At 46.5% G+C, this 26,976-nt stretch overlaps 1 protein-coding gene across 1 annotated transcript in view; it reads right to left on the bottom strand.

Moving 5' to 3' along the window:
- Positions 1-15,904: 15,904 nt before the first annotated feature.
- Myo7a (myosin VIIA) overlaps positions 15,905-26,976 on the bottom strand; it is a 66,565-nt gene continuing 55,493 nt past the window's right edge. The window contains exons 36-48 of the mRNA XM_027407706.2: positions 26,596-26,720; positions 26,111-26,268; positions 25,106-25,259; positions 23,058-23,213; positions 22,478-22,583; positions 21,704-21,817; positions 20,775-20,862; positions 20,484-20,590; positions 19,395-19,580; positions 18,889-19,005; positions 17,981-18,064; positions 17,025-17,144; positions 15,905-16,564 (exon numbers count right to left, since the gene is read on the bottom strand). Of these exons, the coding sequence (XP_027263507.1) occupies positions 16,475-16,564; positions 17,025-17,144; positions 17,981-18,064; positions 18,889-19,005; positions 19,395-19,580; positions 20,484-20,590; positions 20,775-20,862; positions 21,704-21,817; positions 22,478-22,583; positions 23,058-23,213; positions 25,106-25,259; positions 26,111-26,268; positions 26,596-26,720 (1,605 nt within the window). The 3' untranslated portion in view covers positions 15,905-16,474. The remainder of the gene's footprint in view (positions 16,565-17,024; positions 17,145-17,980; positions 18,065-18,888; positions 19,006-19,394; positions 19,581-20,483; positions 20,591-20,774; positions 20,863-21,703; positions 21,818-22,477; positions 22,584-23,057; positions 23,214-25,105; positions 25,260-26,110; positions 26,269-26,595; positions 26,721-26,976) is intronic.

Here is a 26,976-nt window from a genome sequence, read left to right as displayed (position 1 = left end):
GGCAGCAAGTAGCTTTACACACTTTGCCTTCTTGTTGTCCTATCAACTTCTATTATTATTGTGCATGCACACACACAATAATAATGTTTTAAAGGCATTCTGGGGTCTGTAATTGTGTCAAAATCTGTACATCAACTTAGAGAAGCCTGTATCTTTTTAAATTAATTTTATTTAAATAAAAAACAATCTTATTTTACAAACCAATCCCAGTTCCCTCTCCCTCCCAACCTCCCATCCCCTCACCAACCTCCCATCCCACCCTCTAGCCACTCCTCAGAGACGATGAGTCCTCCCATTGGGGAATCATCAAAGTCTGTCACATGGTTTGGAGCAGGACCATGTATCTAACCTGAGAGAGTAATCCTCCATAGGGAATGGGCTCCCAAAGCCCATTTGTGCACTAGGGATTAATACTTGTTCCATTGCCACTGTTTGCAGATGATATGATAGTCTACATAAGTGACCCAAGAAACTCTACCAGGGAACTCCTACAGCTGATAAACACCTTCAGCAAAGTGGCAGGATACAAGATTAACTCAAAAAAAAAAATCAGTAGCCCTATTATATATGGATGATAAATGTGCTGAGAAAGAAATCAGAGAAACATCACCCCTTACAATTGCCACAAACAACATAAAATACCTTGGGGTAACATTAACCAAAAAAGTGAACGAACTTTTCATAAGAATTTTGAGTCTTTAAAGAAAGAAATTAAAGAAGATACCAGAAAATGGAAGGATCTCCCATGTTCTTGGATAGGTAGGATCAACACAGTAAAAATGGCAATCTTGCCAAAAACAATTTACAGATTCAATGCAATCCCCATTAAAGTCCCAGCATAATTCTTCACAGAACTTGAAAAACCAATTCTCAACTTTATATGGAAAAACAAAAGATCCAGGATAGCCAAAACAACCCTGTACAATAAAAGAACTTCCGGAAGCATCACCATCCCGGATTTCAAGCTCTATTATAGAGCTATAGTCCTGAAAACAGCTTGGTATTGACACAAAAACAGACAGGTAGACCAATGGAATTGAGTTGAAACCCCGATATTAACCCACACACCTATGAATGCCTGATTTTTGACAAAGAAGCCAAAACTATACAATGGAATAAAGAAAGCATCTTCAACAAATAGTGCTGATATAACTGGATGCTGGCATGTAGAAGACTGCAGATAGATACATGTCTATCGCCGTGCACAAAACTTAAGTCCAAATGGATCAAAGACCTCAACATGAACCCAGCCACACTGAACTTATTAGAAGAGGAAGTAGGAAATACCCTTGATTGAATTGGTACAGGAGACCACTTCATGAACATAACACTAATAGCACAGACACTGAGATCCAAAATTAGTAAATGGGACCCCCTGTGTAGGGAGCCGTTTCCTGCATTCTCCATTACAATAATGGTGCCTGAAGACACCAAAATGTAAATTACTTCACAGGCGCTGGGTAATCTCCATTCCTTTGATCTCTGCCTATCCCGTGGCTCATTTGGCCTGAGGAGCTGAAGCCATTCATAGGGTAACACGTCCCAGGCGGCTTGCCAGCCTTTATTAAGGAACGGGATTCTTGGTTCAGAGTCTCCGCTCTGGTAAGCTTATGCTCTCCCAACTCTCAAGATGCATTAAAGCTTGTCTGCAGAAGGATCCGAGTGTCCTGCGTGTATTTCTTGCCGGCGAGAACATACAGCGCGCGGGACATATGGTGCCGAAACCCGGGAACTTTGTTAACATCTCCGGCACTGCGGAGACCCCTCTAACGGGGCGGATTCAGAACTGCAGGGTGGTAAATTCGGAGAGGTATGTTTTTTCTGGACTTTGGCTTGGGAATGTTGCTATTTTGGGAGGTTAATATAGAGGCTTCTATGCTTTTACTAGGAGCTATTTTGACCTTTCTCACTGTTGTAGCAATCTTAAAGAAGTCCAGAATTACATATCAGAAACCGAATGTAGTGAGAGATGGGGCGCGCCCAACAATAAAATATAAGGAAAAAGGACCTCCCGGGATGTCTAGTGACAAGGGAGTGAGTAATTTGTTAAGAAAAACAACAAATAAGGAAAAAGGACCTCCTGGGATGTCTAATGACAAGGGAGTGAATAATTTGTTAGATGATTCTGTAAGTAAGTTTAAAGCTTTAAATCTTGATAGCTCTGATGACTCTGAAAGCTCAAGAGATAAAGTTTTAGAGGAAACAGCTCAGCTAGGTAAAAAAGAAACAAAAAAGGAGGGAGAGAAAATAGGGGATAACCGGTCACACCCCGGTAAATTTAAGAGAAATAAAGACTCAAAACCTAGCCTCTGCCCTACAACGAAACTAGAGGCCTTGGAGCTGAGCAGCTCAGACTCTGAGATTTTAGACTCTAGCAAGGAAGCAGAGCTAGAGGAGGAGGCAGCACGATACCACCCCGATAGATATCGGCTGCCAAAAGTGAAAGCAAATATGAGGCCATCGCCTATTAATCCAGCGGGTGTACTTCCATCAGCACCCCCATTATTTGGTACCCACTCCTTTTTACCATCAGAGGAGCGGAGAAAATTACAGATGGCTTTCCCAGTCTTTGATAGGGGAAAAGGCTGTGCCTGCTATTCAACACTTCTTAAAGGCCTGGAATGCCTGGGGCTTTAAAGCCTCATAAACATTAACGCTGGGGGCCATACCGCGGCCAAGCATCTCACCTCAAAACCTAAAAGGCCAAAAGGAAATGGTAAAATGGAAAGATATCTTAACTGATCTTTGGAGAGGCCCGGATCCTATTCTCATAAGATCCAGGGGAGCTATTGTGTTTTCCCACAGGATGAAGAAAATCTTCTGTGGATCCCAGAAAGACTCAACCCGAAGAGCCCCTTCGGACCTTCAAAAGTCAAAACTCCACCCTCTCCCTGGGAGTTGAGAGCCGCTATTGTTATCCAGATTAACTCCTGTCCTTGACGGAGAGAAAGGGGTGGGGGTGGGATTGTTTGGTGCAGCCGTTTGCGGATTGGTGTTACTTCTGGCTGGTCTGTAAGCTCGAGGGCTCAAACCAAGAGAGATCGCCCAAGCGCTTCCACTGATATTTGGCTAATATGCTTAAGCAATAGGCCGCTGGCCAGACAGCTCTTGCACACCCGGAGCCTAGGCTCATTGCACAGGGTAGAGTGTCTGGTTTGGGCAGCCCATGAGGGTGTTGAGCAAAGGCATCGCACAGAGTTGCCTAGTATGCAGGCTTCTCTGAGAGGTACGTTGTCCTGCATAAGGGTTGCCTGCCCGAGCCTCCCTTTCCCAGAAAAACGGCAGAGGACAGGTCAAGAGCGCTTCGGGTCAAGCTAACAGCCTGATGGCGACTCTTGTACACAGTCTTAATGTTTGATTTGGGAAGGTACAACCTCTGCCTCTATCCCTCAACATATGGGTGACCTATTTGCTTGTAAAAATATAAAGCCTTATCATTAATTAATAAAAAAAGGGGGATATGTAGGGAGCCGTTCCTGCATTCTCCATTACAATAATGGTGCCTGAAGACACCAAAATGTAAATTACTTCACAGGCGCTGGGTAATCTCCATTCCTTTGATCTCTGCCTATCCCGTGGCTCATTTGGCCTGAGGAGCTGAAGCCATTCATAGGGTAACACGTCCCAGGCGGCTTGCCAGCCTTTATTAAGGAATGGGATTCTTGGTTCAGAGTCTCCGCTCTGGTAAGCTTATGCTCTCCCAACTCTCAAGATGCATTAAAGCTTGTCTGCAGAAGGATCCGAGTGTCCTGCGTGTATTTCTTGCTGGCGAGAACATACAGCGCGCGGGACACCCCTGAAACTGAGACGCTTCTGTAAGGCAAAGGACACAGTCAACAAGACAAAACAACAGCTCATGGATTGGGTAAAGACAACCCCACATCCCAACAGAGGGCTGATCTCCAAAATTTACAAAGAACTCAAGAAGCTAGTCTCCAAACACCAAACAATCCAATTAAAAATTGGGGTACAGAACTATAATAGAGAATTCTCAACAGAGGAATCTAAAATGGCTGAAAGACACATAAAGTGTTCAACATCCTTAGCCATCAGGGAAATACAAATCAAAACAACTCTGAGATACCATCTTACACCTGTCAGAATGGCTAAAATAAAAAACACCAATAACAATTTATGCTGGAGAGGTTGTGGAGAAAGGGGAACAGTCCTCCACTGCTGGTGGGAGTGCCAATTTGTTCAGCCACTTTGGATATCTGTATGGCACTTCCTCAGGAAAATGGGAATCAGTCTACCACAAAATCCAGCAGTTCCACTCAGGCATATACCCAAAAGAAGCACATTCCTACAACAAGAGCATCTGTTCAACTATGTTCATAGCAGCATTATTTGTAATAGCCAGAACCTGGAAACAACCTAGATGCCTCTCAACTGAAGAATGGATAGAAAAAATGTAGTACATTTACACAATGGAGTACTACTCAGCAGAAAAAAAAAACGCAATGGAATCTTGAAATTCACAGGCAAATGGATGGAACTAGAAGAAACTATTCTGAGCGAGGTAACCCAGTCACAAAAAAACAGGCATTGTATGTACTTACTCATATGTAGATTTTAGACATAGAGTAAAGGATTGCCAGCCTGCAACCCAGGCTGCCGGCGAGGTTGGTAAACAAGGAGGACCCTAAGAGAGACATACATGGTCCCTTGGAGAAGGGGAAAGGGACAAGATCTCCTGAGAAAATTGGGAGCATGGGGGTGGAGGGAGGGAACTAGGAGAATGAGAAGGGGATAAGAGGAGGGCTGAGGAGGACATGATGGGGCAGGGAGGTTGAGTTGGGGGAAGAACAAAAGAGAGCAGGATAAGAGATAATATAATAGAGGGAAACATAAGTTTAAAGAGAAATCAGGCACTAGGGAAATGTCTGGAGAGCTACAAAGATGACACCAACTAACAGTCTAAGCAACAGAGGAGAGGCTACCTTAAATGCCCTCTCCGGATAATGAGATTGATGACTAATTCATATGCCATCCCATAGCCCTCATCCAGCAGCTGGTGGAAGTAGAAGCAGACACCCACAGCTAAACCTTGAACTGAACTGAAATCCAGATGCAGAGAAGGAGGACTGATGAGCAAAGGGGTCCAGACCCCCTGAATGTGGGTGTCAGTGAGGAGACCTTGGACATCTATGGGGCCTCTTGTAGTGCATCAGTACTTAATGCTACCATAGGAATGGACTTTAGGATCCAATCACACATGGAGGGATATTCCCTGAGTCTAGACACAAGGGGGTTGGCCTAGGCCCTATCCCAAAGACTTTGACAGACTTTGAAGACCCCCCCATGGAAGGTCTCACCCTTCCTGGGGACCAGAAAGGGTATGGGATGGGTATGGTGTTAGCTGGGGGGAGGGGGGTAGAGGAGGAGAAGGGAGGGAGAGGGACCTGGAATTGACATGTAAAATAATTTTCTTGCTAATAAAAAAAAGAAAAAAAGGAAACGGAATTATCTCTTCAGTAGTTTCTATCTTTCAAGGATGTTTTAAAAATCCATTCCAAAAATTCAGATTTATTAGCATAGTATATTTTAATATCTTTTTTAATATTTACATTTTCTGAGTTCTTTTTTTAAAAAAACACAAATTTATTTATTTACTTTTGACTTTTTTTTTACTTTTTTTATTTGAATTACAAACAATATTGAATTACATGACAATCCCAGTTCCCTTCTCCCTCCTTCCCTCCCCTACCACCCCCCCAACTAAAACCCTACCTATCACATATCCTTTCTTCTAATCTACACCTGACTCAACCTTTCTGCTCCCTCATGACCTCTGCATCCTTCCTTTTCTTCCCTTCTCATTCTCGTAGCTCCCTGCCCCCTCTTCCCATGTTCTCAATTTGCTCAAGGGATAGTGACCCTTTCCCCTTTTCCAGGGGACAAAGTTTGTCTCTTTTAGGGTCCTCCTTGTTTACTAGTTTCTCTGGCAGTGTGGATTGTAGGCTGGTAATCCATTGCTCTATGCCTAAAATCCACATATGAGTGAGTACATATCATGTTTGTCTTTTTGTGATTGGGTTACCTCGCTCAGAATGGTTTCTTCGAGTTCCATCCATTTTCCTGCAAATTTCAAGATTCCATTGTTTTTTTCTGAGTTCTTTTATTTTTTTAAGTTTAGTTTAATTTTGACACAAGGACTTGCTGTGTAGCCCAAGATGGGCTCACACTCATCATCCCCCGCCTCTGCCTCCTGAGTGCTGGGAGTATAGTAATTTGCTACTGTGCTCAGTTCTTACTCTCTTTTAATATCTGTCCTATCCTAATTTCTGCCAGCTTATTCTCAATATTGGTATTTTATGCTTTTTTTTTCTTATCAGCTTAGCTAGAGGTTAGCCAGTTTTGGGGTCCTTTCAAAGACTAGCTTTGGTTTTGTTTTGTTTTGTTTTTCTTATCCTCATTATTTTCTTTCTCCTGCTTTAGGTTTGATTGGCTCTTCCCTTTCTAACTTCTTAAGGTGGTGGCTGAAGTTGTTGATTTGAGACTTTTCTTCCTGCAGTCTTTAAATACTGCTTCCATGATTGCCATGACCACAACATGTTGTTGCTATAGTCTGAGTGTGAGCATCCCTCTCACATCCCTTGTTGGAGGTTCACTCAATTCGGTCATATCAGAAGTGAGCACTTGGGAAAGAGATTAAATGCTAGCACTTCACCTCGTGGGAGGCTTTTATGCTCCTAGGAAAGGAGCAGAAAGTAGTGCCCTCTTTTTTTTTTGTTTTGTTTTGTTTTTTTGTTTGTTTGCTTGCTTGCTTGTTTGGTTTTTTTTTTTGTTTTTTTGTTTTTTGTTTTGTTTTTTGTCCTTCTGTTCCTGCAAATACACAGATTTATTTCATTTGGAGAACATAACAGAAGGTATCTTCTTTGAAACAGAGGTCTCTGGCCAGAAGTCAGATGTGCTGCCCAGTTCTGCCACTTTAGCCCCTAAAGCTAAGAAAGGTAAGCTTCTGTTGTTTATAAACGTCCTAGCCTGTGATGCTCTTTTCCAGCCCTGGGGAGAGACAGAGACCACTGTAGTTTCATTTTCATCTTTTCTAATTTACTTTTCTTACAAAAAATCTAAAAACAACTTACATTTTACCATATTTATTGTGTGCATTGGGTATGAGCATGCTCACCCCACAACATGCACGTGGCAGCCAGAAGACAATCCATGGGATCGGTTCTCGTCTTCCATCACGTGTTTCCTGGGGTTGAACTGAAGCCATTGGACTTGGCTAATGTAAGCAGGTGACCCATACAAGTTCTCAGTCATGCTTCAGACACCTAAAGAATTTAGTTCTACAGAGCCCCACATTTTTTTCAGGTCTTGTGCCCACCATGCTTTCCTTCTACTTAAGTTTTGGCTGCACAGGACCACCTTGAGATCCATGGAGCATCCAAACAGCTGTGTCACAGCTCTGCAAACTCAACCCTACAGCCACAGAAGGCATTTGGGCCCCACACAGAAGCCTTCAGCATATAGTCACACAGAACCTTCTGCTGTCCTGAGAGCAACCAGATGGTGCAGGTCTGAAAGGATCTGTCCTCCAAGATCTGAAAGTACCTAAATGGCCCTGTCCACCAGAGGCCCCAGAAGGTAACCAATAAGACCTTCCTGAATGGCATGTCTAATACTCCATCCCCTTATAGTTTTTGAGAAGCAGTTGAACATCCAGTTCTCAACTTAGCCTACTGTTGCCTGAGCAGGTTAGCCTTGAAGAACCTCAAAGTGAACTTGTGTAGCCCTCAGATACCAATACTCTTGCCTAAGGGAGCTGCATCCAAGCTAGTGTTACAGTCCTACAACCTCTTCATCCCAGGCAGAGATACCTGATGTCTTTGCAAATGTGGATTACAGCCAAGGAAGCTATGCTGTGCAAAAGAATCCACAATGGATCAATCAATGAAGCCTATTTTCTACAAAGGCCACTATTATAATTTAGGTGTGGTAGCACACAGCTGGAACCCTAGTACTCAGGAGATAGAAGCAGGATGATTACAAGTTTGAGAGCAGTATGGTCTATATAGCAAATCCTGTGTCAACCAGTGCTATATAATGAAACTCTGCCTCAAAAAAACCGAAAAGCCACTATCCAGTGTTGACAGAGGCAACTACTGACCCATGACATTCTTTCTTATAGAAATATAAGAAGGAAGATAAAACAAGAGGAACAGAGTAACACTTAGCAACAAACCCCAGTGGAAAAGGAAATAAACAGATTACCTAGAAAGAATTCAGAAGAGTGAGCTTAAAGAAACTTAGTGAGATAAGAAAATACAAGAAGACAGTTCATGATATGAATGAAAATGTCATCAGGGATATAACATGAAAGAGAATCAGTAAGAAATTTTGGATTGGAAGAACTCAAAAATAAAATTTAAAGCATAGTAAAGAGTTTCAACATTAATTGATCAGGAAGAAGAAAGAATTTCTGAGCTTAATGTCTTAAAATAATCCACTAATTTCTTTTCTTTCTTTCTTTCTTTCTTTCTTTCTTTCTTTCTTTCTTTCTTTCTTCTTTTTTTTTTGTTTTTTGTTTTTTTGAGACAAGGTTTCTCTGTGGCTCTGGAGGCTGTCCTGGAACTAGCTCTTGTAGACCAGGCTAGTCTCGAACTCAGACATCAGCCTGCTTCTGCCTCCAGAGTGCTGGGATTAAAGGTGTGTGCCATTGCCACCCAGCAATCCAGTAATTTCTAAATAGAGAACACTTTGTGGATTTATGAGACAGCATTATATAAAGAAACATGCATTATAGGTGTTCCAGAAAAGGAGCTAAGGGAAGGCATAGAAAAATCTTTTCATTGGACTGGAGAGATGACTCCACAGTTAAAGAGCACTTGCTACCCTTACATAGGACCTACATGGTGGCTCGTGACATCTATAACTCCAGTTCCAGGGAATTCAGAGCCTTCTTCTGGCCTCTGTCAGCAGCAAGCATGCACAAGGTGTGCATGTATATATTCAGGTAGTCATATGCATAAAATAAAAGCTAAAATATTTTTAAAGAAATAAATGAAAAATCTTTTCAGTAAAAAAATTGCTAGAACCTTTCCAAATCATGGGGGTAACTGTCCATAAGGCCCAAGAAGTTCAAAGGACACCTCAATAAATTTGACAAAAACATCTTTTCTGATTAGTATTATAGTCAAACTGCCAAATGAACAAGACAAAAAACAAACAAACAAACAAAAAACCTCTAAAAGAAATAAAGAAAAGTATTAAATATCTTAGAACATTAACAACAGACTTCTCAACAGGAACATTAAAGGTTGGGGGAGAATGGGATATGTTCAAAGACCCAGAGGGAAAAAATGTCAAGTAAGAATAGCATGGAACTGGGTGGTGGTGGTGTACACTTTTAATCCCAGCACTCAGGAGGCAGAGGCAGGCAGATTTCTGCTTTTTCTAGGCCAGCCTGGTCTACAGAGCGAGTTCCAGGATAGCCAGGGATATACAGAGAAACTATGTCTCAAAAACAAACAAAGGATAGCACGATCAACAAAGCTGCCCTTCAGAAAGAGGAGAGACACAGACTTCCCAAGACAACTAAAACCTGAAAGGCATCCATCATTACTTAGGCCAGCCTTACGTACGAGAAATGCTAAAGGGAGCCTACAACAGAAGCAAAAGGATAATAACCATCACAAAAAAATTATAAAAGAGAAAGGAAACCAAATCCCATGAATACAGGAACCCATCAGTGCATAAAGATGAACAAGAAAGAAACAAAGGATATACAAAACAACCAGAAAAATCAACAGAACAACAGAAATGTGTCTTTAATTATCAATGATGACCTTGAATGCAAATGGATTGAAATCTTCAATTAAAAGATACATGCTGGCTAAATAGATTTGTTAAATTTTTTTTATTTTTGTGTACAGATGTTTGGCTTGCGTGTACTTGAGTGTACAACATACACCACATCCACCAGAAGAGGATGTCAGATCCCCTGGAACTGGAGTCACAGATGGCTGTGAGTCACATGGTGTGAACCACACCATTCCGGGGCTGGGAATCAAACAGATAACTCTGGAAGACCAGCTGGTATTCTTAACCACAGCCCCTGGAAAAACAGATTTTTAAAAAAAACATAGCTAATGATACACTGCCTATGAAAAATTCTCTTTACTAATAAAGAGATAAATAGACTAAGAGTGAAGGAATGGAAAAAGACTTACCATATAAATGAATACAAAAAGATGAGCAGTTATGTTACAGAAAACAGACTACTTAAACAAACTAAAAAGAAAGTCACTAATTTATAAGTGGATCAGTTCAAGAAAAGGGAGTATAATCATAAATGTATATGTGCTGGAGCAAACAATTACAAAAAGCAGACATTAGTTGTAAAAGAGCACAGACTGCAATACAACAATACCCCATGTTCATCTATGAACAGATAGATTGTCCAGACACAAGATCAATAGAAATTAGAAATAAACGCTGTGATAGACCAAACCAGCCTAGGATTTACAGATCATCATATTCAACAGTACTGAATATACCTTCTTCCCATCCACACACAGAACATTTTCAAGTATAGCTCCTAAAATTTAGATCAAAACAAGTCTCAACAAGATTTTAAAATTGAAATCATAATATATATCTTCCTTGACATCAATAGAATAATACCAGTAATTAATAAGAGGAATTTTAGAAATTGTATGACTATAAATCTTGGAAATTAAACAACATGCTACTGAGTCAATGAGTTATAAAAGAAACCAGAAGAGAAAAATTTAAAAATAGAAATAAAAATAAAAACAAAATGAACCCATGGATGTAGCAAAAGCAGTACTAAAAGGAAATTTTATAGAAAGAAATGGCCACATTTTTTTAAAAACCTACTAGTTGAAACTCAAGATATTAGGAAAGCAATAACATAGCAAACCTAAAATTAGTAGAAGACAAGAAATAACAAAGATCAGAGCAGAATTGAGACTAAATACACAAATAATCTCAATTAGCTTCTTGAAAATTAGAGCTCAAATTAGCTTCTTGAAAAGACCCAACTTTTAAATTCAGCAATGAAACTTGAGACATCATAACAGCATTACAAGTGAAAGGAATCACTGGATCAATAATGAACAATTATATGCAACTACTTGGAAAACCTAAAAGAAACAGATTTCTGGCCATAGGCAACCACCAAAATTGTACCATGAGGATATGGAAAACTTAAACCAATAGTGAATAATGAGATTGAATTGGAAATGTATGTCTCCCGTATTAATTTTCTAGTTGCTGCAACCAAATACCTGACCAAACAAAACTTAATAGAGGAAGAGTTTATTTTAACATATGGTTCAAGGTGATACAGCCCATGTGGGCAGGGAAGGTGTGGTGGATGGAGTTAGAGGCAGCTGGTCACATTGCATTTCTAGTACGGAAGAGGAGTGAAGAATCCCAGTGCTCAGCTGGCTTTCTCTTGGATTTGTAGTCCGAGACCTCAGCCCATGGCAGGGCACCACCCACATTCAGGGTAGGCCTTCCTACCTCACTTAACCTAATTTAGAAAACCCTTGACAAAACACTCAGAGGTGTGTTTCCAAGGTGATTCTAAATCCAGTCACGTTGACGGTAGAGATTAGCTGTCACATCTCCAAAAGGAAAGTCTGCTGCTGAATGGCTTTACTCCTGAATTTCACCAATCTTCTGAAGAACTACTACAGCTTCTTCAGAAACTATTCCAAAGAATTAAAAGGGAGGGAGCCTTTCCAAACTCATTCTAAGAGGCCGGCATCGCTCTGAATCCAAAGCTAAACAAGGCTACAACAACAAAAATTCAACATACCAATATCCCTGATTAACATAAATTCATATTGGGGTAACCAGCTGCCCTGTGATTGGATTGGAGGCCAACTCCACAGGAGGGAATACACACCTGAACTATAAACTTGGTCAAAAGCCTATGGCTGAGGAATTCACGGACCCAAATAATACTACCAGTATTTCTCTAGATGGATAGATGCTGTCAAGTGTCCTTCTAAACAGTTAATGCAGGGATGCAAAACTGGTCAAAGTGCTGACAATAAGTGACTGTTAAGTGATTATCCCTAAATGGGACATTTATCTCAACCCTTCAAGACTCAGACACATCACTGAAAAAGGATGAGAAGAATGTAAGAACCAGAGGGTGGGGAGGAGTGCTAATTCAGCACTTCGGTCAAGAACTCACAGTAGCTATGGTTACCTTGTACAAGGCCTATACAAGATCAAGGCGGTCAGAGGAAGGACTTAGGTGGCTCTACCCATAGCTGTGGAGCTAGTGACAACTGACAGCTAAAAGGGAAAGGGGCATGGCTTCAGGGAAGATGCGCTCTAGGGAATGGCCCCACACTTGCTCGTGCAGCTAAGACTAATTGGACTCAATGGACTATTTTTAAAAAATAGAAGGGGACATTAAGTTGAGAGGAAGAAGTATTGGGGAGGGCCTTGGGGGAGTCTTACAGGGAATTTGGGTTGGTATGATTAAGATATTTTATATAGTGAATGGAATTGTCAAAGGATAAATAAAAATATATTTAAAAAGAGAACTATATCTGAGGTACTAGATGGGTACCTTTCCATTACTATGACCTTGTCATTACATACAACAAACATGTATTGAAATGCCATATATACTATTTTGATACATCTAAATCTGAACTTGTTTGTTCCAAATATTAGGGCATTTTCCAGATACAGTTGGGGAATTCTTGGTGGAGACTGGGGTTGGAGCTCAGGTTTTTTCTTGCTAAGCCCACATTCCAGTCCTGAGCTATACCCACAGCTCCACATGTTGCTATTGTTTTCTAACTTAATTTTATATTTCCAAAGAATATAATTGGAATGATTTTAGTCCCTTTCTATTTACTGTGACTATTTCTATGCCCAGACTCCAGTCTATCTTGATAGATTTTTTTGTGTTTATATGAAAATAATGCATTCTGCAATTGGACAGGGTATACTATGAACATAAATAACAAAATGCCCTTCATTATTTTGGGTAATAGTATTATTCTGAAATCTACTTGGTATGATATTAATAGAAACCTTGTCTTTTCATTAGTGTCAGTATGACCTATATTTTAGAAGTATTTACTTAAATACTTCTAGTTGGAAATAAGCTTCCCTCCTTAGGTTATTACATTCTTCTTTATTTAGGTCCCACAATTCCTCAATATACTGTTAACTATTAAATAATTTTAACAAGATTTTCTTTTATATTTAGCCCACTTTTAAAGTTGATTTTCTACATGAAGGTAGATCTGAATTCCCTAGCTCCCCACCACTGGTTTTTCCATCAACAAATTAGTAGAATATATTTGGCCTCTAGTATGTTACACTTCTCTGGGTATTGGGAACATGATGGCAAGCAAGCCAAAGTTCCTCCAAGAAACTCCCATTCTGATGGGGAAGCATGTTCATTTTGGAGGGGTAGGTTGAAACAGGGCCTCATTCTGTAGCCCAGGCTGGCCTCAAACTTGTAATCTTGTACCTTGGCCTCCTACGCGCTAGGAATTTAGGAGTGTGACATCACAGCTGACCGCTGGAAGCCAATGTCAATCCCTGACTTCTGAGCACTTCCTTGGATCACACAATCACTTTTCTGTGTCTGGATGAACTCAGGGCTGTCTGTAAAGTTTTCACAGAACTGTGCAGGGGTTGGAAGTTTAGAATGAGTCAGTGGTAGGGTGGAAGCAGGCCTAACATACAAGCAATGACTGAGCTCACCATAGAGCAAACAAACATCTGGAGCATGACAGTTGGGAAATCTGTTTATCTTTCCTCTCACCCACAGGACTTCAGGAAGCAGGGCATGCAACAAGAAAGTAACAGAAAAACTCTGGCCACCTTCTGGCCATCATGGATCAAAAATCAAACAAAATGAAATATTCACTCTATTTCACAGCAACCCTCAAAGAGAAGGCTCTGAAACCATCAGATTTCCTCCAATGAGAGCATTGATCCATTAGGACTTGACAAGAAAAATTTCAAGCCATCAGTATTTCCCCAAGGAAGATGTTAGTGCCATACCACCAGTAACCGTAAGGGAATACTATACACATCAAGGGCTCCCCAAAGAGGGTATTGATCTATCAGAGCTCCCCAAAAGAACCCTGAACCACCAAAGTCCCCTAAAAGGGACGTGAAATCACTAATGCTCGCCCTCCAAAGGACTGTGTCTTCCAAGGGGAATGTCAAACAACCAGTGTCCCTATGGGGAACATCAAACCTCCAAGTTCCCATCTAGGGGATCACTTAGCAGACTCCTTAACTGAACAGCACTGTGACCCCTGTATAGCTAACTCCTCCTGCCAGGAATCTGTTTATATGGTACATTCCTTCTCTTTGATATCTTCCTTCTCCCACTGGAGAAAATTTAACCTTGCCTTGCCCTCTTCTTCTCTTCCTCTCTTTGTCTAAGTATGGTGATGGCAGGGCATGGTCAAGCTCACACAGGGGCCTTTGAGGCTTTCAGGGGAAGCACCCTGGCCCAACCTCTATAAGGGATGCACCTCAGGAGACAGGCTGGGGCAAACAATGATGCATGGTCATGGACCTGGAGCTGGCTGTTTTCTGGGTTTGCAGGGTTGTCTCGTCTTTTACTTCTGTCATACTTTCTGCCGAAGGAGTGACTGGTCATGTCAGTTTGTAATAAAAGCACCTCTCAGGAAGTCAGTTTGTTGTTTGCCCCACTCTGTGGTCACCCAGGCTAATGAAGACTGTGGAATGTGTGCAGTAGTGACATTTTCCTCAGTCATGGAAGGAGAGGTGGCATGGACATGAGCCAGGGGCAAAGTTCTCCTCCCACCCTTATTTTCTGATGTGTGTGCAGTGGGTTGCTTCCTAATGTCTGAGGTTTACAATTCATGATCCCATGTTCACTCAATAAACAGCCTCAGCCTTATTAGCAAAACAGCTCAGAACAATCATCTGAAGTCCCTTTGTCTGGGAACCCAGTGTTAGCAACTGTGAGTTGAATTCTATGGTGTGACCTTCACCCAGTGTTAGCAACTATGAGTTGAGTTCTATGACGTGACCTTCACTCATTCATGCTCCCCTTAGACCTCACTCTTCCCCTCAGCATGATGATATAAACTATAACCTCAGTTTCTCCCTGGGCCAGATTTATCCTGGTTGACTGTGAAGCCATGTGAATGTTATAGGGAGGGCCGTCTCCCTCCTCCCCAACAGCCACAGCATCACTCCATAAAAGGAGACTGCTTGGTTTGGGGACTCCACTTGTATACACCAGCTGGCCCCTCCTCACATGCAGTGCAGCGATCAGGAGCAGCGCCCCCTGGGGGTGACTGAACACACAGACGTGGCTGGTCTGGATGCTTGATGTCATATCTCTGGGAGATCCTGATGGAAGTCCCAAACATTACCAGCTCAAAGGGATTGTCACTGTCACATCTGTAGCTATTCATTCCACCCACTATCCAGTTTAAAGCCCCTGGCCCAGATCTACCCAGTCCCTCCCAGACTTCACTATCTCATCCTGGTCACAAAGCAGTATCACTGGACCTAAGCATTTCACCCAAGGGAGTGGTATTGTCCTTGATAGACCAAGGAGAAGTTTCTGGCACAAGGTGAGGGGCATTCTGCATCCACTGGCCCTGGCTAAAAGCCAGTAAGTGATCCGTCCCCTAGACTCTATCCCCTACACACACACACACACACACACACACACACACACACACACACACACTTTTATACAGATATATCGGCCTTCCTTTCTCTGACCAGTGTCCATCATTTTCCCCAACCCCACCTGGTCTCAACTGTTCTTTGAAGACTCAAGGGCAAATATAGGGCAGCTTGGTCAGGCAGGTAGAAGCAGAAGCTCTACAGGTCACTCCCCTACAGGTCTGTATCCTGACTCCATATTCTCTCCTGCAGCAAAGATGAACAAGACTGGAGGCTAAGACACATGCTTTATGCCCTTAGGTGGTCATGGGGATCTTAGCAGGGACCCAGCATGGAACTGTCACACATAGAAGTGACCCAGATAGAACCAGGACGCATTGTCCAGACTCAGGAGATAGTCTAGGATGGCTTCTTGGAGCAGATAACACTGAAGAATTGATTCTTGCAGGCATGCCTCAGTGGCAGTGTTCATGGCAGGGGCCATGAGGACTCTGAGCCCAGTGCCCTGGGTTTCAGACATCATTCAATGCAAATATGGTTAGGTTGTTCCCCAGATGGAAAGATCTGGGTTGTCCTTGAGTCCTCTTTCCCATCAATACACAGAAAGTCAAAAGAGCTCAGTTGCTTGGTGAGCTGGTCTCAATCAGGAGAGGTGTCCAGGGAGCATTGTCTCTTACACCAAGAGGCCACAGCAAAGTAGGTGAAGCTAACGCAGGCACCAGAGGTGGGTGCAGGGAAGTTCTGACTCCATGGCAAACAGATCAGAGCCCAGCAGATGTGGTCAGTCAAGCCTCCCTGCCTATATGACCAGGGCCTGAGCCAGCATCTCCTTTACTCTTCACCTGCCGCTCCTGGAGTTCCTCTGTTTGTTCATGGCTGTGAGCATCTGGCTGATGTAGGAAGTCAGGAGATCATCCATTTTGTAGCCCTGGAACCAGGGGTAAGAAAGTAAGCAAGGCACACAAAGGAATGTGCCAGCCCCTCACACAAGACTCTCAGGACACTCTGCAGTGGGCACAGTGCAGGAACAAAGTGAATTCTGTCCCCAACTACACACTTGAGTGGCTGAGTTCATCTTGCCATCTTAAGCCCCAGGCTTGTGGTCTCTAATTCTGGATGCCTCCCTCCAGGAGTGACTGCAAACACTACCAGTTAAGCAGCATCTTGGACCTTCAGGCTTGTCTAGGAGGTCTCATCACTAATGGTTCCTCTGTTACGCTTGGGCTGAAGGCCCACACCCTCCGGCTCAATCTCCAGATACCAAAACAGCAGCTGAGTGAGAGATCTGTACCCTCACCCCTAACTGAGCACTTTCCCCACACTAGGCCTCAAATAGACCCAACCAGGAGAGGCAGAGACCTATGCCAGGTACTAGGAAGTGGTCTCACCAGCGATGTCTCGCAGAGCAGCTTGCTCCCACGGACCAGATTCCCGATGGTGATGTGGAAATAGGTGTTGCCGCTACTCCAGTTGGAGATCTTGGTGAAGGGGTGAGTAGTCAGAATGTCCTGGGAGAGCAGGGAGGTAAGCCAGCTGTACAGCATGTCCCTCCTGCTTCAGTAACCCCAGCTCCAGCCTGCACATACCCTTACAGAAGTCCCGGACCCATCACACCAGGAAAGGAACAAGACGGAGAAACCAGCTCCCCAGGCTGGGGAGCTTCCTCTCCATGCCTTGCCTTGGACACCAAAGAAGCCCTGGAGGCTGGTGGGTGCTTAGGGCCAAATATCAAGATTTAAGAGGCCTGAGAGCACTGACAACTGTTGGTCTGAATGAGACAGCCTGGGTGAGTTTAAGAAGAGAGTGGGACAGAAAAGAAAATAGAAAGGAGCCTTGGAAGGACACAGCATACTTGGAATGTGTAGAGCAGAGGCCCAAAAAAATGTCTGCAAAAGAATTATGAAGACAGAGAGCCCATGCAACCATGCAGCAAGGGGAAGATGACTGTCATTGGTGATTTTCACCAACTATTCAGGAGACAGCTTCTGGGGACACAGTGGGACTGGCCTTTCTGGCCCATAAGCATAGCTATTCCTGAATATGATGCCACCAGGGACTGTCCTGACTGGATGGGCAGAGAACATTTTGGAAAGGGGTGGCAGTCTGTGGCATCCAGTGATACTGAGAAGCTGAATATTAAAAGGACTTTGGAACCTAGCAGCAAGAATTTGATGGTAAATTGAAGGTTACACTTTTTGTGGAGCAAATGAGTAAGTCAATGGAGTAAGCACAGGAAGCCTTTCAAGATGGGTACCCGGGGGCTCTGCAGTGGGGACAGTGGATAAAAGGGCTTAAGTCTGGGACCTTGGTTGGTCATGCTCCAACTTGCTCTTGCCCTGCTTACCTTCGTTCTGGGATCAATGAGGCTGACCCCGTACTTGTTAATGGCAATTAAGAGAATCTCAGGGAAGTTTGGTTCTGTAGTTTGCTAGCAAAGAAAACAAACACCATCAGATGGGGTTTCAGAGAAAGACAAGAGTTTGGAGATAGGCATGAAGCCAGCCTAGCCAGGACAAAATCAACCAGGCCTGCTGTCTACACAGAGCCAGAGGTACAAAGGCTCTGCCAGGCCTTCGGTGGCCTCCTGGTTTCCCCTCTGCCTACAGCCTCCTGGATCCCAAGCAGAGACTCCATCCTTTCCCTCTTGCCTCCCTGGGAGGTTTGCTATGTCCTTTCTCTCAATCCAAAAGTCTCCCAATGTCCAGAGCAGCCTTATGGTGTTCTTGTCCCAGTACCAAACCTCCAGGGCTCACTGTCCCCTGAGGAGACCCTGACCCTCATCTGCTTGACACCCTGCCTCTCACCACTCTCAGCCACACTTAACATTTTCATTTCCTGCCAAGATTTGGGTTCTCAGCCCTATGGGCTCTGTCTACACAGGGCTCTTGACAGAGGATTTCCTGGAAAAACCAACGTCACCTGCTCTAGGAGGCAGACTACTCCCTCACCCCCAGGCACAGCCTCCTCCTTATCCTGGGCACAGTCTCCTCCTCACCCCAGGCAGAGCCTCCTGATCTGCTACCTCCAGAAGGCTATTACAGCACAAGCCACCCTCCACCACTCTGGCCTATGTGAATGGCTATCTCCATTGGCATAGCCAAGCTTCTGGTACTTCTGGTACTTAAGGCAGCTTCTCCTTCCTAAGTCAGAAGATGTTCAAAGTTATCCCTGTCACCTTCATTCCAGTCTCTGTGCCATTTCACCCCAACCCTTTGCCCCTACCTGACCTCTAAGAATCTCCAGAAGACATACCTTCACCTCAAAGAAGGCTGAGCCAAAGGTGGGCCACTTGAAGATGAGCTTCAGGAAGGCCAGCTTGGCCTCCTCCTTGGACTTCCCGGCATGCTTGTTGAAGTAGGCGATGATGGACTGCGGGGGAAGTGAGTCAGGGGGTACCACTCACAGCTCTGCTTCTGCCTGTCTACACTGTCAGACCCAGGGCATGGGACAGACAGTGCTGCCAACTACCACGGTCCCCATTTAACACGGCCAATTGGCTTCTGACCCACCCCAACACATGTGGAAAAGCCAGAGGGTATCAAGTAAAATTAGGTCACCTAGACAACCAGGATGGGATGAACTAATAATACCATAGGGCCACAAAATCCTTTGGGTGGGGACTAGAGAATGAAGCAGATGGAGATGGAAACAGGAGAGGCGTTTCCCTTAGCTACTGGCCAGTATTTGCTGCTCCAACTCCTGGGATGCCCAAGGTCCCACTCCAGGAGGCCCCATTCCCACTGCTCCTCTGTGTTTACCCGCTTCCAGTCATCAGGTGACACCTGCCGGATGAGGTCCTGGGGCACCAGCTCCCTTAGCATCTTGGGGATGCTAGGGAAGTAGGACTTGTCCTCCTCAAACTTGACCCTGTAGATGAGCGCACCCAGCTGCAGCACCTCCTCCCGAGTGCACTTGTGGTAGCCTCTGAGGTACTTGGGCAACTCCTGCCGGAAACAGAGCAGGTTGCAGGCATGGACAAAGCAGAAGAGGGTCTCCTGTGGTCCCCCTACATTTGGGCCCAGCACTTTCTCTGCCTCAGCTGACCCTGCTTCCTTGCAGGGGATGTACAAGACAGGAAAGGTGTGGCAGTCTTAGCACCTGGTAGTTTGAAAGTAAAGCCATGTTGGAGCATTGTCCACTGCTCCTCCTACAGCCAGCGAGGTGGAGTGGTGGGTGGTCCTGAGGCCATTCCACATCCCTCCTCTCCTGGGCCAGACACCCCACAGGTTTGAGTGGGAACAGTCCTTGCTTCCAGGTCATGATGCTCTGGGCCGGCATCCCCTCTCCACCTCCCAGGAAGCCTGGTTTGTTTCTCACTCAAGGCTAAGCAGGATGCAGCCCAGAGCAGAGCACTGAGCAGCAGTCACGAAGACTGGGAGCCCAGGCCCACCAGCTCTGTGACCTGAGCTGCATCACTTGGGCTCTCTGTATCTGTCTGCTACTCCAAAATAGGAACATGCTGACTTCAGAGGGTTAAATGGAAGGACAGAAGGAATCAAAGGCAGACATGGCAGGCTCCTCTGCCTGTGAGCTCGCCTACAGAACCAAAGTGGGCCCAGATGGACTCAGCCACACCAGCAAACACCTGCATCCAGAGGGCTCAGAGCATGGAGCAGCCTGAACCAGCAAGGACAAGGACCTCGGAAGAATGATCAGTCAAGGACTGGAAGATGACGGGACGGGTTGAGTTCATACAACCTTCTGGAGACTCAGTGGTCTCAACAAGAGGCCTTTTGAAGCAGCGGCTACAAGCCTGTCTGTCAAAAGCAGCACACTCTAGCCTCACGATGAAGCCACCCGGCTGGTGGCCAGTGAAGCAGAGGAACAGAGGTCACAGTGGGGCTCACCTGGTAATAGTGGAAGATGGAGTCGGCCATAGGGTCCTTGCCTGGCACTGTGGTGGTCCACAGCTTCTTCATGAAGAACACCTGGTAGGTGAGCGAGGGCATGATTCCTGTAGCACACACAGGGCAGCTGGTCACATGGAGTCTCAGCAGAGAAGGTTCCCTGACTCTGCCAACCTGGCACAAGCCCCACAGGAGTCCCTTACTTGGCTAGACCGTGGGCTTTGCAGCCTGGCCCAGAGCCAGCATGTCTCTGTCTCCATGCCTCTAGCATGCTGGAGCCCAGCCCCTTACCATCCTTGATCGGTCTCGCTTTCTTTATCCAGTCCGTCAGGTGTCGAACAAAGTCAAAGAAGAAGTCATTCTCAGGGACGCTGATGACCTAAGGGATGAAGCCATCGCAACCAGTTTGCTTTAGTTCTGATTTGCCCACTGACATCCCTGTCAGCTTCTTCTGTGGAAAGACTCCACTTCCAGCCAGAGGGGTTCTGTGTGTCAGTACCACCCACACCACCTGTGCCTCATCAGCACCCCTGGAACAACAGCCTCTTGCCTGGAATGACATTATCCCACCCTGTGCCTGGCACACCAAAAATTGCACAGGCCCAAGGCAACACAGCTAAGAACAAGATCTAGTCTCAGCCTCACTGCCTCTGGCATCTGTGTCCAGCTCCTCCCACTGGCTCTGATACAGACATTCTGGACCCAGGACATCATACACATTGTCTTTGGATCCCCATGTTTGACAAAGTGACAATCACCAAGTGAGACAGAATGTACACAGAGCTGTCACTGATGATAAGAGGGAACATCCAGTTCTCCCCTCCAGGATGCTCCAGGAAGCCTTCCTTCCAGGAGACATTACAGTTGACTTTACAGCTACAGAGAGAGCACCCCTGGATCTGGGTGCCTGCTGTGTGACCATGGACACATTACTTAACCTCTCTGATGAAGCAGTAATAAGCATTTTATACTCTGAAAGTTATTTCAAGGGTAAATTTGCTGAGGGGACAAAGTCAACAAGTCCTGTGAGTCCAGAGCACAGGGTACCTGGGCATGTGACTCTTAGCCGTGTGCAGCCTAAGAGGACAGCTTTAGTGGCAGCTGTGCCTTGTAAGGGAAGCCTTCTTGCCATGTGAGTCAGATTCTCCATGCAGGTGCCTACCTCCTCTTCTCCACCCTTGCAGTTTCCCAGCAAGTCTCTAAGAGTCAGGCAGACTCACCTTGTCTGCGATTTTGACAAAAAGGCTGAATCCCTCTGAAGATTTGAGGAGCAGCCGGCTGGAGATGTTCTGGCAGAAGTCCTTGGCCTTGGTGCTGGACTCCACCTCAAAAGCCTAGGGGTAGCACTCACTTGACTTTTGCAGGCCCTCCCCCCACCTCTGTGCTCCTCTTATCCAAGTTCCTCCCTTTCAAGACCCCTGCCCTATTGGGTTGTCCTGGAGGATCCAGAGCTGCAGCATTTGAAGAAAGCAAAGAGCCTCTCCCACGTGGGTCTTCCCAGATCTCATTGTCTCTGGCCCTCCCAGCAGGTTCAGGCCTGAATGGTGAGAACAGAGACAGGGACTCACAGGCAGTATGTGTGTGTGTGGAGGGGAAATGGGGACTTGAAAAAGAAAAGCAAACAAGGGAGTGAACAGGGAAAAGCAGCTCAGACTGTGAGCAGATGTGAGAAGGAGTGGAACTTGAGGGAGAGAGGAGAGATGGGATAGTGTGTGTATAAGTGGGAAGGATTCTGGGAAATTCTACTGTGGCATCTGAGTCTCCAGGATCCAAGTTAAGATGTCACAGAAAGCCTGACTGCAGGGCAGAGGAGTGTCTGTCTTTTGACCAAGTCCTGGCTTTACACAAGGCCAAGAGAATGAGATGTCCGGGTGCTGGGTGGTGTTAGAGACACCCTGTGCAGGCTGAGGGAGCTTGACCCTGTTCGGGTGTCAGACCCATGTTCAGAGGGTGGTGCTTTGGCGGGGGGGAGGGGGTGGGGGGGGGGGGCTCACCTCATCAGTGTCATCTGGGAAGTAGACCTTGTGGAAAATCTGGGTAGTCTTGTGCTGGATGGCTTCTACCTCCACCAGATGTGGAGGGTACTTTCGGGACCCATTTCTGAAATGTGGAAGGAGAAGGCAGGGGAAGCATATATCCTTGGGGAGCTGGGGAGCAGAGGAAACAGGAGACTGGCCCCAGCCTGACCCCCACCTTCATGCCCAACAGTGGGCTCAGCTGTGTGGCCTCCCAGAGCCCTGAGTTCCCATCCCAGTAAGTGGGATGGTGATTGGAAGGAGAGGAGAGAGCGAGAATGAAGGGTGTGAATGAGCTTGGCTGAGTTCACAGTGGGGTCACCTTCCCAGTCTTCCAGAAGGAAGTCCCTCAAGGAGCAGCCAGGCTCCCCAGCTGTGGCTGCATGGGCTGCAGCTTCTGCCACTGTGAAGCTGGGGGCCTCAGGGTTAGGCTCCACACTGTGTGCTCCTGTTCTCACTGCCAAGGGATTGTCCTACAGCTGGGTGTGGCCAGATGCACCCCTGTGCTTGTCCCCTACCCACCCTCCAGTGCTTGCCCCTGCCCCTGAGGCTCTGGTACCTCAGAGCTTTCTGTAGCCGCTGCAGGCAGTCAGTGGCGAGAGGACAGTGCTTTCGGGACTGCAGGAAACGCTGCACGTGGGGCAGGAGGATGTTGCTGGGTGGGAAGAGGCCTGTGCACAGCCATAGTAGCTCCCAGCCCCGCTCTTCACTATACCTGTGGAAGGAGGACCAGAGGGAGTCACAGGAACCTGTGCACCCCGGAGTTATACCTTCTGTCTAAGGAGCAGACGACACACGTCCACGACGGCCAGAACCAAATAGTGCTACTCAATGCGGCCATGCGCCCATGCCAGGTCATACAGTCATTAGTCCACGGGAAACAAGAACGAAAGCCCAAAGTTGCTCTGCACTCTGCCTAGGTCAGCTGAGATTTTACCCTCAAAGCCACACATTCCCAGGGACATGGAAGTGTACCATATACACTAGCTGAGCTCCTAAACTCGTCTATACTGTTAAGCCAGACCCCCCTACACACTCAGGCACCCCTGGATTTGCTTGACGTGATGGAGCAAGGAGGGAGGCCTGTGGGCCCTGTACAAGGTGATATTAATGTAGGCTTTGAAGAGCAAGACAAACTCTGACACACAGAGATGAAAGGTGACCCTGCCCAGGGGAAGAAGGCCTGGCAGTGAAGAGATCTGATGAGTTTGCTTCCAGGGTAGACCTTGCAAAAATTGCGGAGTGCAAAGAGGGGAGAATATGTACACCACTCTGATACAGATGGTTATGTTGGGCTATTCTAGTCCCAGAACTAGGCTGTCACTACCTCGGGGCAGGCTGGACTTAGATCAAGGTCTCTGCTGCCTCCTAGGGGGAGCAAGGACAGTATCTCATGAGAAAGTGGATCACACCAAGCCTCAGCTGCAATCTCTCTTCGTGCCGTCCTGGCCCCACTGCAGAGGATTCTACACTTTAACACACAGGCCAGACCATCTAGAGATGGACCCCCAGTGACGCATGGCGTCTTCTACGGATGGTGAGTCCCAAAACGAAACAGCTCAGCCCTCAGCAAAATGACAAGATGCTCAGCAAACCATCCAGTGTGAGCCAGACACAGATGTCTCATAGAGTAGGGCTGTCTCTGTCTCTCTTTACCCTCTCTCCTGTGCTCGAGTTCTTTGGGAACTTAGCCACCGTCGTGGTGCAGTTTGCTTCTGTAAATCTTCCCTTTGCTTACTCTATCTTGATAAATTCTTTTACCCACCTGCATCACCGGCCTCTTCAGATGCCACCTTGCACAGCATTTTAGTGGCCTATATGGGCGTGGGAGGGAGGAGGAGAAGCTTTGCCTCTCAGCTACTTGACCTGGTGCCTGTGGTGGCTGACTGGGTGGTCCAGAGGCAGTTGATGGCCCCTAGCTGGGCTTTGGGGCACAGAGTAAGGAGATTTTTTAAACCTTACCTCCTGCCTGTGAGTGGTGGACCCTGGCGGAGACTATTTGTTGGTGGAACATGAAGGTAACAGAAAAGGAGGGCTGCCTGCTATAGTCCATAAGGGCAAGAGTCCACTTTGTCTTCCCTCTGGGGACCACCTCATCCTCTATGTGTTGCATAGATGGTGGTGGCAGCTTGGCCAAGGAAACTTTATACACAACTACAAGGATTCCCTTTTTCCCCACCCTTCTTCCCACATTCCAAGATGCACAACTGTGTTTCCATTTGCACTCTCCCCTCCCATCCAGCCTTCTTGATCTGAAGTGCTCATAGATAGCCAGGTTTTCACTACTACTGAACATCAAGTCCCTCTTCCCCCTCAGGACTGACTCCTGACCAGGACCAGTTTGTGAGTTTCCCTGCTGGGACGCTTTGGAGTGAGGCTGGGCTCTACTTCTAGGAGTCAGAGGAATGCCCTGGTTTGTCACAGGACCTGCCCTGTGGGAGGAATGTCACTTACACCTCACTAGACTTACACTGGGATCATCTTCCTTAGATGTAACCCCATCCCTGATCCTTCCTTGGGGCATATCCAAGCCCTCCCTCTGATGAGAACAGCTTACTACAGATGAGGCCTCAATTGCCTCAGCAGGTCCCTGCCGTGTCTGCTCACCTGATGTGATTGTCAGTCAGCTGCTTCAGGATCTGCACGTAGGCCTCATCTTTGAGGGGTTCAGCCTTTAGTGCCCCCTCAAAGATCTGGTCAGTGAGCTCATTGACGGAGCGAGTCCTCTTGGAGGGGTAGTCACCCATGTACTTGAGTACAGGTGGGAGGCTGTTAAGGAAGGTCTTGTGGCTGAAGGGGACACACTGGCCTAGGAAGTAGGGGGCCAGACTCTCTCTACCCTGGAACTCAAGTCTCTGAGTTACAGAGTAGGTGTGGCCGGCTTACCACCTCTCTTCCTTTCCCCATCACGGCCACCCTTCCTCAAGCCCTGACACTAAATCCCAAGTGTTCAAAGCAGCCAGAAAACATTGTCCAGTCACCAATCCAACTGTGCCCTCCCCATGCTCAGAGGCTCCCCTGTTCATAGGACAGAGACTAATCTGGTGCTGTATCCACATGCATGTGAACATGTCTGTGTTCATGCATGTGTGTGTGTGTGTGTCGCTGGAGCCTTGGCCTGCTAGGCAAGCACTGTACTACCCAGTTATATCTCCAGCAGCCATAGCTTTTTAACAGAGCCTGGGAACCTTTCTTTGGCATACATCTGCCCTCCAGATTATTTTGTGCCCTTGAAATAGCCCTGCTGGTTTGCCTCGGGGACTTTGGAAAAACCTTCCCTCTAGGTTGGGTCAGGCCAATTTCTGGGCCAGCACCATGACCGTTGATTCTGGCCAGCATGGCATCCTTATGAGGTCAGGGACTGGCTCTGGCCACAGCTTTGTCTCTGTGCCTGGCCCACCCCAAGACAGAATGCTTATATATCAACAGAATGACAAGGTCAGAGGAGGTGGCAGATGAGCTGTCCCTTGCATACTGTGAGGTGCCATGTACTCAGGCTCTTCCATCTGTCCCCAGGACTCAGCCAGCTCTGTGGAGAAAAGTCTTGCTGTGCTTTGCCCTAAGTGCCCCCCACAAACACCTGCAGCCCCTAGCCCTAGTGGCAGTGGATATCTATGAAGGCCATGCAGGCTTCCTGAGAGAGTTCCTCACTGCCCAGGATCTTCTTGAGCAGGGCCTGCTTGAGTGGCTCTCGTGTGTGGCTCCACAGCCGGTCCTTTCCTCGGGCCTTGGACACCATGACACGGCTCAGTGTGTGCTTGGGTGGGGGTCTGTCAGGTACAGAGATGGTTAGCACCACTCCACCACAGGAAGCTGGTTGGTGAGAGTCCCTCCCCCACTCGCTCGTTCTGATGTGCTTTGCAATGCACACATGCCCCCTGAGAGCCTCTGCACTGCTCCCAGATACCCTCAGCCAGAGCTGAGCACCCCGAGCCACCACATCCATCTTCCTGCCCAGCCCAAGGTCCATGGCACAGGTACCACCCAGAGGAGGGGAGGGTGAGATGAGGCCACACAGGGGGGGTGCTGCCCCTGCACACAGGTGGGGGCATCTCAAAGTGGGCTGTTCTTGTCCTAGACCTGCCACCCAACATCACCTGAAGTAATCATAGGAGAACTCCTCTAGCGTGTAGGGCTTGGTGCGCACCTCTGGCTCTGCTGTGCGCAGCTGCAAGAGCCGGACAACATCCTGCCTCTGGTCTGGTGTCATGGTGACCAGGGCCTAGGAAGCAAGAGACAGGGAGTCCATGTCAACTGTTCGTCTAGTGTCACTGGGATATGGAAAAGCTGGAGCCTTCCAGAAGGGGGCAGAGAGACTTGGTCTCCATGCTGGTAGACACCAAGTCTTTTCTTCCCTGCCTACAGTTCTTACGCCTCGTGCTGGGCTCAGAACAGCCTAGTCTCATGAGACTTGTACAGGAGCTGCCTAGAGAGCTGTGCTGAATCCTTGAGCTATGGTCTAGAAAAAAGACCTCCCC

This window comes from Cricetulus griseus, chromosome 3 (assembly GCF_003668045.3).
Source record: "Cricetulus griseus strain 17A/GY chromosome 3, alternate assembly CriGri-PICRH-1.0, whole genome shotgun sequence".
In the NCBI taxonomy this organism is placed as follows: domain Eukaryota; kingdom Metazoa; phylum Chordata; class Mammalia; order Rodentia; family Cricetidae; genus Cricetulus; species Cricetulus griseus.
Note: the sequence above shows the minus strand (reverse complement) of the source record. Positions and strands in the feature narration are given on the sequence as shown.